We start from the raw sequence: 12422 nt of genomic DNA on the forward strand, positions 1-12422 counted from the left end.
GAGAAAAGTGCAACAATGAATGAACAGAAATCCAAAATCTCTGTAAATGTTCATTAAAATTAATAATAAAAAAATGTAAATAAAAAAAGACATCTCCTTAACAAAGTGCAATTATTTCTTCTGGGATACTATAATTGGCTAATATATTTAAGAAAATGAAGTTTGAGAAACTGTTACCCAAATAGAGTTTGAGAAATATGTTACCTTCATAATAAAAGATTAAAGAAGATGTTATGAATCAAATTATTATTTTAAATTATTTTTATTTTTATGACATTTTATTTTCTGCTTACCATCCATCGTTTATTAAATTATCTAAATGTTCATTGGCTAATCATATTCAAATAAAATTTTATCCTCAGGACACTTTTTATTATATAAATTTATTCCTGTTATTCTACAAGTGCTACTAGCAACTATTTGTTGGTAGTCAAGCACTAAACCATTGGTGCCACCAGGACTTCTTTAGTTAATTTAATAACTATGCATTAAAATTATACAATTATGTAAGTAAAGTCTTAAAATTAAGTTGAAGTTAAACAAGTACAAAAAAAATTTGTCAGGACTCGATGTGCAAAACTAATAAAACATTAGGGTGGCTGGTAATCAGATTTTCTTCATTAAATTTGACTCAATATAATTAACCATGAAGGAAAACTCTAGTGAAACTGCATGGAAGAAAAAAATATCTTGTTAGTTTATTGAGCTTAAAGACAGATAAGACAAAATATTGATTGATAAGGAAAATAAATAACAGACTCTTAATATGTTTAATGTTTTTGAACAGTAAACTTCATAATGAACAAGTCCATTTTCTTTTTTAAAAACTACATCTATATTCACTTTTAGACATTAACATAAAAGATTTAAGTAACCTTATTATAAATAAAGGGGCTCTTGAGACTTAGTCCATACTGTGTTAGTCTGTACTGCTGCTAACCAAGGGGCCACATGGTTCAAATCCATCAACTGCTTTGTGGGGAAAAAGATAGGCACTGCCTGCCATTAAGATCTATAACCTTTGAAAAATCTATAAAGGGTCATCACTAGTCAGAATCATCTCGATGGTTTTGAGTTCTTAATCTCAAATAAGTAGAATTATACATATATGAATTGTGATTTCAACAAAGTTGTACACATTTTTCAATTAATGTTTCTTCTTTATTCCAGTCCTGGCCATGGGCCAGAGCCCTTTAAATTAGATTTTATAGTTCAAATTAAGGCCTCTTAAAAAAACACACACACACAAAAAAAACCCAACAAAAAACCAAAGCTCTAGTCTATCTCTTAGTTGTGAGATTCTCAAACCACTGTTGTCAATCAATTAGTGACTCCAGAATTACCCTGTGGGGTTTCCAAGGCTATAAATCTTAATGGAAAGCAGCTGTCACATTTTCCCCCATGGAGCATCTGTTGGGTTCAAACTACCAAACTTTTGGTTAACAGTAAATGAGCTTTTACAGCTATACTACCAGGACTTGGTCATTATAAAACTATATACCTATATTTCTTCCAATGGTGATAATTAATGTGATTATGGAGATAAGCAAACAAGTTGATAACAAAATTTAACAACTTAATAGGTTGAGTTATCCTGTTTATTATTCTCCAAAAATATATACAATCAATTTTCTATTTATAGATTCCACATTTGAAAATTCAATAATTAGCTAAATTTATTTGTAATATTAAAATCAATACTCATCATATCTTAGGGGTTTACTTTTGAGATATGTGTAGGATGGTGAAAATTCTGAGTTGCACATATCTAGTTACACAATCTCTGCTTCTAAAGAAGCCCTCTGGTTACACTTCTTCCAGGTCAGACCCATTTGTTCTTTTTGCAACCCACTATATATTCTGTTATAGAGTCATGGAATATTCTAATTTGCCATCAATTATATCAGTTAGACACGTAATATACTGTCAAAAGTCCTTTAGAAGTATGGTAACACATAAGTTAATCATCAATGTTCTCACAAGAGATTTCTAGTCACAAATAGTTAATAACAGTGGAAACAGCTGATCACAGGTACACAGGAGCATAAGAGCTGCACACTGGAATAGGCTTCATGGTAATGGGTTTGGACTTTTACTGCTGAGAAAACACAATCAATGTATGAAATGTGACTATTGCATATAAAATGTAGCCATTATTGTCCCAGGATTGTGTCAGAAATACCACTGCTCTACTCATAGCTGGAGTCTGGGTTTCATCTTTGCCCTCTTTTTTTTCATTATTAAATTTTATTAATTTTAATGAACATTTACAGAGATTTTGGGTTTTTATTCATTCATTGTTGCACTATTTTTCTCTACCCTCCTCCCCAGTTTTTTCTTCTTCTCCCCCCCACGCTTGAAAGTCTGTTTTAATTGTTCAATTGCCACAGTGCTTGTCAAGCCAGTTCTGATTAATCTCCTTTGTCAGTGTGTCCTTTGTCATTCCGTATCACTCCTCCCTGAGAGAGACTTCACCCTGATTCATAAGGAAAAGGGGATGGTGTATTCTCTAAGCTACTTGCTGCTGAAAAGGGACGCTGTGGGTTTCAGGGTGCATCTTTGCCTTCTTAATTCAGCAAAAAACAAAACAAAACAAAACTCAATCAGGAACCCCATCACTTCACACACTAAAGCATCTGAGATCACATTCTAATCATCTTGTAATACCCATTCTCTCATAATTCCACTGGATACATTAGCAATCAGCCTTCCAAGGCAAGATATTCAGTCCCAGTTCTGTGTCAGGCCTTCAGGCATGTGGCCCTCAGGCCAAATAAACAACATCAGCATACCAGATCTAGAGGAGATCCAGCTCTGACCTTGGAAATTATCCTTCTGTGACAGCAGTGTGTGCTAAAGGATGAGCAGAGACACTAAATCACAAAATGACTGTAGTGGAGCAGAAGCTCAGGAGCAAGAACTTTTGCCCAATACTGCCTCAGACAAAAGTCTTTCCCTGAAGCTGGTCTGTGGGGCTTGGACTTGCATCCTCCTAAACACGAGAAAGGCATCATTGTGAAAAACCAATTGCAGTGCATGGTGCAAGATATCACAGAAGTGATAGTGCAAGACTTGTGACCTAAATCATCATATTAAGGTGTCGCTGGGAGAGGGAGATGCTGTACTGAATAGGTAGAAGTGCAAGGGATACTGATGTAGCAGGGAAAGGGAAGGGACAAGATATATATGTCAGGGTGGAGAGGGGAACATTGAGTGTACTGGTTATCTATGTAAGGGAAGTGTCTTTCATCTGCTCCTTTCAGTAAAATGCTTGTCTGACAGATACTGCTTTAAAACTAAGCATCCAGACTGACACAGACTAGAAGAAGGATTGGCCACTCACTTCTAAAATATAACCAGCCTTTGAAAACCCTATGTACAATAGAAGAGACTTAAAAGTAGACTAAAAGATATGGCAATAGAGGCTGAGCCCTCAAATTTGAAACATAAAGGAGTAAGAACAGTTGTAAGCAGAAACTAATGACTGGAATATAAAATGTGAGAAGCATGAACGTAGGAAAACTAGACATCATTAAGAAAGAAATGGAACACATAACTATTGACATATTAACTACCGGCAAAATGAGATGGAATGGCATGGGACATTCTGAATCAGATGATGATATGATCTACTAATTGCTGGAAATGAAAAGGTGAGGGAAAAAGCATTCACTTTCATAGTTTTTAAAAGGCCATTTCTAGGGCCATCTTGAAAACAATACTGTTAGCAACAGGATAATACCCACAACACATATAAGGAAGACCTTGTTAATATCACTATCATTCAAATTATGCACCAACAACCAGAGCCAAAGAAGACGAAGTAGATTATTTCTACCAACTTTTGCAGTCAGTGCAACCAAGATGCATTAGTAATAATGGGTGACTGGATTGCAAAAATTAGGAATCAAGAAGTAGGATCAGTAGTAAAAAAACACGGACTTGGTGACAGAAATGAGGCTGGAGATAGAATTTGCACAACCAGTGATTTATTCCTTACAAATACCTTTTATAAAAAGCATGAACACAGGCTGTACACATGGATTTCACTTGATAGTATGCACAGGATTCAGACTGATTACATTTGTGGAAGGAATAGCTGGAGAAGTTCAATATCAGCAATAAAAACTAGGCTAGGCACAGATTATGGAACAAATCATCAACTACTCATATGTAAGTTCAAATTAAAGCTAAAGAAGGTCAAATCAAATTCCAGGGATAAAAATTTGATCTTGAATCTATTCCATCTGAACTTAAAAACCAACTCAAGAACAAATTTGAGGCCTTGAACAAAGACCAGATGAGCTGTGGAAAGATAACAAGAATATCATCCAGGAAGAATGCAAAAAGTCATTAAAAGACAGAGAAAGAAGAAAAGACCAAAATGGATGTCAGAAGAGACTCTGAATATTGCACTTTGGTGTTGAGAAGCCAAAGCGAAGGGAAGAAATCAAGATGTTAAGGAACTGAATAAATGATTTTTAAAGGGTAGCTCAGGAAGATTAACAAAGTATTATAATGAAATGGCAAGGGACTGGAGTCAGAAAATAAAAAAGGCAGAATTCATTTGGCATTTCTTAAGCTGAAGGAACTTAAGAACATATTCAAGCTTTAAGTTGAAATAATTATGCCATGGACAGAATGTTGAATGATCCAGAAAGCATTAAAAGATTGTAAGTATACAGAGCCACTGTACCAAAAAGAATTGGCTGACACAGAAGAATTTCAAGAAACAACATATGATCAAGAGGCAATGGTGATAAAAGAGGAAGTTCAGGCTGCTCTGAAGGAATTGGCAAGAAATAAAACTCCAGGAATTGATGGAATAGCAATTGACGTATTTCAACAAACAGGTGCTGCCCTGGATAGGCTCATCAGGTTGTGCCAAGAAATCTGAAGGACAAATACCTGGCCATACGACTGGAAGAGATCCATATTTATTCCCATTCCAAAAAAATGGTGACCGACAGAGTATGGAAATTATCAAACAATATTACTAATATCACACACTAACAAAATCTTTTATAAAACCCATTATACAGGAATGACTGAAAAAGTACATTAACAGAGAACTACCAGAAATACAAGCTGTGTTTATAAGAGTCATGGCACAAGAGACATGATTTCCAATGTCAGAAGATCCTGGCAGAAAGCAAAGAATACCAGAGGAATGTCTGTGTTTCATTGACTATGCAAAGGCATTTGACTGTGTGTATCACAACGAATTATGGCTAACCTTGATGAGAATGGGAATTCCAAAACACTTGATTATTCTTATGTAAAACCTATACCTGGACCAGGAAATACTCCTCAGAACAGAGCAAGGAAACACTGCATGGTTCAAAATAAGGAAAGAAGTGCATCAGAGATGCATTCTGTCTCCATACCTTTTCAATCTATATGCAGAAGAGATCATTCGGGAATCTGGGCTTTATAAGGAGGAATGTGGCATCAGGATAGGAGGAAGACTTATCACCAACTTATGTTACACGGATGACACAACCTTGCTTGCTGAAACTGAGGAGGACCTGAAGCACTTGCTGCAGAAGGTCAAGGACTTTCTGAATTATTGAGGAATAATGATATCAATTTGAGGACTAAGGTGCTTCTGGTTCAGGCCATGGTCTTTCCAATTACTTGCTATGCATCTTAAGAGCTGGATGCTGTGTTGCTGGAGAAGAGCACTGAACATCCCATGGACAGCCAAGAGAACGAACAGTTATGTCTTGGATAGGATGCAGCTGGAGTGCTCTCTGGAGGCAAGAATGATGAAGCTTTGCCACATATACTTTGGGCTTGTTCCTAGGAAAGGCTATTCTTTGGAGAAGGACAAGATACTGCAAAGTGTGGAAAGTCAGTGAAGGAGAGAAAGACCCTCAACTAGGTGGACACGGTGACTGCTAGAATGGGCTCTTGAGTTTCAGGAAGTGACAGGATGGCATAGGATAGAATAGGGTTCAGATCTTTAGTTCATAATGTTGGTATGAATCATACTCGACTCGACAGCACTCAAAACAACAAAAATCCTATCAAAATCAGGAAAGGAGTGTGTCGGGGATACATCATGTCTCCATACCTTTTCAATCTATGCAGAAGAAATGACTTGGGAGTCTGGGCTCTAAGAGGAGGAATGAGGCATCAGGATTGGAGAAAGATGCATCAACAAACTACAATATGCAGACAACACAACATTGTTTGGCTCCATAGTCAACATTCTTGGCACTAGCAGCCAGGAAATTAAAGGACATACTGCAATGGGAAAGTCTGCCGTTAGGGACCTGTCCAGAGTACTGAAGAGCAATGGTGTCACTCTGGAGGCTAAGGTGCGCCTGATACAGGCCATGGTCTTTGTTATCAGTTGTTATGCATCAGAGAGGTGGACAATGAGTAGGGAGGATACAAGGAAAATTGATGCCTTTGAGCTGTGGTGCTGGAGAAGAATATTGAACATACCATGGACTGTTAGAAAATGAACAGGTTCGTCCTGGAGAGGGTAAACCAGGTTGCTCCTGGGAGGCAAGAATTCTGAGGATTTGTCTGACATATTTTGGACATGTTGCAAGGAGGGACCAGTCCTTGAAGAGGAATGTCATGCTTAGGAGGGTGGGGGAACAGCCAGGAGGGGAAGACCCTATATGAGGTGGGTTGAATTAGTGACTGGGGTAATCAGGGTGGATGTGTCAGAGACAGTGAGATTGGCACAGGACAGAATAGGATTTAGGGCTGTTGTACGTAGGGTCCCTATGAATCATAAGTGACCCAACGACACATAACAACAACAACAAACATTTGTCTGAATATTAAAACTACGTCTTCAACAGCAAGAAAATTAAAATGCTCACCTCTGGGCCAATAGTCAACATCATAAATAGATGGAGAAAAGATTGAAATTGTCAAGCTCATCTAACTTGGGTCCACAATCAACATCCTTGGTGCCAGAAGTCAAGAAATAAAAAGACATGTTGTACTGAGAAAATCAGTTGTCAAAGTATTCTCCAAAGTGCTAAAGAGCAATGGCTTCATTTTAAAGAACAGGATTCATTTGATCCTAACCATATTTTCTTTTTGCCAAAGGTAAAGAAGCAAAAATGTTGATATATTTTTTGATTGTTGTAGTTGTTTCTCGTTGACTTAGACCCAACTCAGAGCTGACCCTCCAATGAGTTGGTTTTTTGGTTTCCCTCCTCCCCCATGAAGGTAAATATTTTTTTCTTTTCTGATTTAAAAGTTTCAGAAATGTTAGATTTTAATTCACTCATGGTTGCACATTTTTCTCCATACCATCCCAGTTCACCTTAAAAAAAAAATCCACTCATTGTTGCATAATTCCCTCCCTCCCCTGCATCTCTCCTCAGTCTACTTTACAATGCACTTCTTATTCTGGACTGTTGTCATACAAATAATACCTTGTCATATATTCCTTTTAAACAATTCTTTCCTTCATCTGTTCCAATGCAGTGTTAATTATTCATCCCCTCTTCTAAGTTTCCCCCTAACTCCCATGTTAGTACTGTTTAATAACAGTGGCATTATCCAGTATTTGTCCTTTTGTAACAGATATTTCACTCAGCATAATGTCCTTCAGGGCCACCCATTTCGTGTAGTATTTTATGAATTCTTTGTTTTTCAGTGCTGTTTAGCATTACAAACCATAATAATTTTAATAAATTGTTATGTATCTGAAAGTTGGACACTGTCTAAAGATGACAGATGACAAATCAATGACTGTGAGTGGTAGTGTTGGAGGAGAGTACTAAACATCTCAAATTAGTTATACATAATTTTTATATGTTTTATATGATCCATATTCTAAAATTATATTCTAAAATTGTAGATTGCTTTTTAAAATTATTAAAAATGAAGAAAAACCATAATAAGCAGTAACATTTTTTAAACAATATCGAAGATAATAGAGTGAGAAATAGTGTATAAAATCTCAGTATTCTCAATAGTCTTTGACAAAAACTGACATACCTATAATGAGAAGTGTGTTGAATATACCATGGACTGCTAAAAGAACAAACAGGTTCATCTTAGAGAGGGTGAAACCAGGCTGCTACTTAGAGGCAAGGATTCTGAAGCTTGGCATGTTTGCAAGGAGGGACCAGTCCTTGGAGAGGGAAATTATGCTTGGAAAGGTGGAAGGACAGTGGGGGAGGGGAAGACCCTTGATGAGATGGAGTGATTCAATGACTGGAGTAATGGGGCAGGTGTATGGAGACAGTAAAGTTGGCACAGAATAGAGCAGGGTTCAGAGCTGTTGTACATAGGATCACCATGAGTCACAAGCATTTCTACGGCACATAACAACAACAACAACAAGAATCTTATCAAAATCATGAAAGGTGGGAATCAGGGGTGCACCCTGTCTCCATACCTTTTCAATCTATATGCAGAACAGATCATTTGAGAGTCTGGACTTTATGAGGAGGAATATAGCATCAGAATTGGAGGGAGACTCATCAACAACCAGGTTATGCAGATGACACAAGCTTGCTTGTTGAAAATGAGGAGGACTTAACGTGCTTGCTGAAGAAGGTCAAGGATCCAGGATGTGATGGATTGACTCAGTGACTAGAGCAATGGGATTAGTTCTGTGGAGATGATGAGGATTGGTGCAGGATAGTGCAGCTTTCAGAGTTATAGTACATAGGGTCGCTATGAGTTGCAGGCTACTCAATGGTGCGTAACAACAACTACTACAACAACAATAATAAAAAAAATTACTAAATAATTTTACTTTACCTGTATTGCAAGGGCACGAGCTACCAGACCTCTGAGGTATTGTAAGGGATCTTCTGGGCCTTCCCATTTGCTCTGCCATGTGAGAGGACACTGAAATTTAAAAATGAGGAAAATTAAGTTTCCATATATATTTATACATATCCTTGCATATCGATGACCTTTGAAAATCCTCACCCATTCTTCATTGCCATCAAGTTCAAAATGACTCACAGCTAAGGTTCTAATGGCATTTTCAGAGGCTTTAAGTCACATGGGAGGAGAATGCTCACCTTTCTCCCAAAGAGCAGCTGGTGGGTTCAAACTATCTGCTTTTGACTTGATAATGCAACTCCTTATCCACAAGTTACCCACTAGGCCACCAGAACCTAGTTCTTAAATTTGGACTAATACTCATTTTAAGTATTATAAATTAATTTTATTAAGGTACGTCTGTTTTTATATTACCTTACCTCATTAGCATTGAATTATAAATAGATGATTAACCAACCCTGAGTTGAGTTGATCATAACACATAGCTTAAAGAACAAACTAGAATTGCCCATTAGTGTTTCCAAGGTTATAAATCCATCTTCATGAAAACAAAGTACCACATTTATCCTCTGAGAGTGGCTGGTGATGGATTAGAACTAACAACTTTTTTGTTAGTAGGTAAATGTTTAATCAATGTATCACCAGGGCTCTTGACTAAAATCACGATAATAATAAATGGGCAGATGCAAGAAAATAGCTCAGCTAATTAATCTGTCAGCATCAATATAACCTTCAAAATACTTTCTATTTCTACCATGATTTACAAAAATTGTATTATTTTAGATTCAATATAAGCAAAGATACAACAGGATTTAAAATAATATTGATTAGGAAATTACAGCTTAGTCTCTTTAACAAACTAAAAATTAATAAAATATTCATATATACTAAATAACAGAAGACCTGAATGGTAGAATTCTATATCCAGGATAAGCTATAGAAGAAATCAAGGATTTTTTTTTCTAGCCCATGCTTTTTATGAGAGTTGTCATAGAGGCAGAAGAAGACATGAATTGGTTGCTCATCTCTTTTTAACTTTCTTCAAGTATCAATTAATTAATTAGTCAGTAAACATTTGTTTAAATAGCTGCTATTTGCCAATCATCTATTAGGAAGTGGGAACAGACAATCTTTGTTCAGAAAATTCATGATAGAGGGAAGAACGGACAATTAAAGAGTTAGTTACAAGGCAATACAGTAAGTTTACTGATAACTGGCAAATTTTGCGATATATAGAAGCAAAGAAAACCTAACTGTGTATAAGGACACGGGGCTGGAAAGGCTATCTAATGGAGACAATGTTTAAGACACATCTCAAAAGGTATGCAGCCTAGACTGGTAAAGAGAAATTAAAGGAGCATTAACAAAGGAGACATAGGAAAACTACATAAAATAAGATCATGAGTTTTTCTGGCAGGTGTTAATGCTAAGAGGTTTTCACTGAATCAAGAAAACAACAATAAAAGAAAATAAACTTTAAGTAGGAGAGTAATACAATCCTGATCCAAGAGAGGCCATGGTCTTTTCAGTCACTTGCTATGCATCTGAGAGCTGGATCATGAATTAGGATGACAAAAGAAGAGTATGTGCCTTTGAACTGTGGTGGCGGAGAAGATTACTGAATATCCCATGAACTGACAAAAGAAAAAAAACAGCTATGTATGCAAAAAGTGCAATCAGAATGCTATTTGGAGGCAAAAAATGATAAAGTTTCATCTCAAATATTTTGGACATGTTACTAGGAGAGGCTAGTCCTTGGAGAGGGACATCATGCTTAGGAAAAGTGGAAGGAAAGTGAAAAGAAAAAAAAAAAGAAGACCCTCCACTAGGTCTATTGACACAGTGACTAAAGCAATGGGCTCAAGTGTATCAGATGATGAGGATGATAAAAGATAGGACATGGTTCAGCTCTGTTGTTCAAAGGGACACTATGCCTCATACTCAACTCAACAGCACCTAACAAAAACAAGTGGTAAAAAGCTGCATGCAGTTCAAATCCACCAGCTTCTCTGCAAAAGAAAGATGAGCAATTTCCTCTTGTGCAATTAACTGACTCTGAAAATCCACAGGATGTTCACCTATGGATTGGCTCTGATTTTATAGCACACACCAACAATAATCTATGGCATAAATAGTTTGCAAACATAGCCAAATATGTAAAATTAGGAGAGGATAAAATCAATTAACCTTCTAAAATCAAATCTTTATGTGCATCAAAACCTTTTTTTCCAGCAGGGTGAAAAGAAAGCCCACACACTTTGGCAACAACATTTCAGGCAAGGGTATTATAACTAAGATTTCTAGAATACTGCATGGCTTCCAAAAGAAAAAGACTTATAACCCAATGGACAAAAGACATGAAAAGACTTTTTACTTTCTACAAGAAATACAATAATAAAGTTTAGAGCAGAGATAAATGAAACAGAAAAATGAAAGAAAGAATAAACAAGATAAGCAGGTTCTTTGAATAGATTAACAAAATTGCCAAATAATTTGCAAAGTTAGCAGAAGAAAAGAAAGAGAAGGCACAAATGACATAGAAATCATTTGGGCAATGTCATAATAGGACCAACAGAAATAAAAGGGATAATTACATGGCATGATGAGGAATTACGGCACAGGATAGGAAAGGATTCAAGTTGTTCTCAGGGTTGCTATGAGTCATATAATGTATAGAAACACCCAGTCTATATAAACTAGCAGACTGATAATAGAAAATTTGAACTGATTCATAATGAAATTAAATAGGTAATAAAAAATTATAATAACAAAACAAGAATTCTAGAAAATACTGAGAGAATTGAACCACTTTTATTTAGACTATTCCAGGGCATGTTATTTTAACAAAAATAAGTATTATGATTTTTGTACAAACAAAAAGATTGAACAGATCCCTGGAAACTATCAAGGGAATAAAAGCTGCAATTCTTTCTAGAAAAATTCCTATTCCATATCAGAAATAGTAAAGAAAATGTCAAATAATGAGCTATCTGCTAAATTACTTTAAATCATTTATCCTTTAATACAGACTTTGTCACATTTAAATGTAATAAAAATTAATTCATTTTGAGATACATGGAGTAGTTCTGAACTCTCGATTTAGTTTAAAATTAATTAGAGATTTAGCGTCAGAAAGTATTTTTTTCTGACATCCAGGCAGATATATGCACACCCATGTTTACTGAGGCTTAGTTCACAATACCAAGGAGTTGGAAACAACCTAAGTGCCCATTAACAAATGAATGGTTAGAGAAGCTGTGGTATATTCACACAATGGAATATTAAGCTGCATTGAAAAACAAGGAACTTATGAAATATTATTCAAAATGCGTGACCCTGGAGGACATTATGCTGAGTGAAGTATCTCGGTCACAAAAGGTCAAATACTGCATGGTGCCACTGTTGCAAAACAGGACTGACATTGATCGGGTGTGGGGGGAGACTGAGAAAGATGGGTTAAATAATGCATACTGCATTGAAACAGATGAGGGAGAAAACTGTTTAAAAGGGATATATGATTAGGTATTTTTGTCATGACAGGAGTCCAGAGCGAAGGCTGCATAGTGGAGTGGCCCTGGGGGAGGGTTTGTAAAACAATGAAAGAATTTTTCTTTTACTTTTCCAAGAGGGTAGTGTACTGGGGCAGG

General features: G+C 36.2%; 1 protein-coding gene across 1 annotated transcript in view; it reads right to left on the reverse strand.

Moving 5' to 3' along the window:
• The window catches only part of DYNC2H1 (dynein, cytoplasmic 2, heavy chain 1), a 440751-nt gene that overhangs the window by 29763 nt on the left and 398566 nt on the right, over positions 1-12422 (reverse strand). The window contains exon 84 of the mRNA XM_006887344.1: positions 8746-8835. Within this exon, the coding sequence (XP_006887406.1) occupies positions 8746-8835 (90 nt within the window). The remainder of the gene's footprint in view (positions 1-8745; positions 8836-12422) is intronic.

This window comes from Elephantulus edwardii, unplaced genomic scaffold (assembly GCF_000299155.1).
Source record: "Elephantulus edwardii isolate Elephantulus edwardi_28Jun2011 unplaced genomic scaffold, EleEdw1.0 scaffold00056, whole genome shotgun sequence".
Classification (NCBI taxonomy): Eukaryota; Metazoa; Chordata; class Mammalia; order Macroscelidea; family Macroscelididae; genus Elephantulus; species Elephantulus edwardii.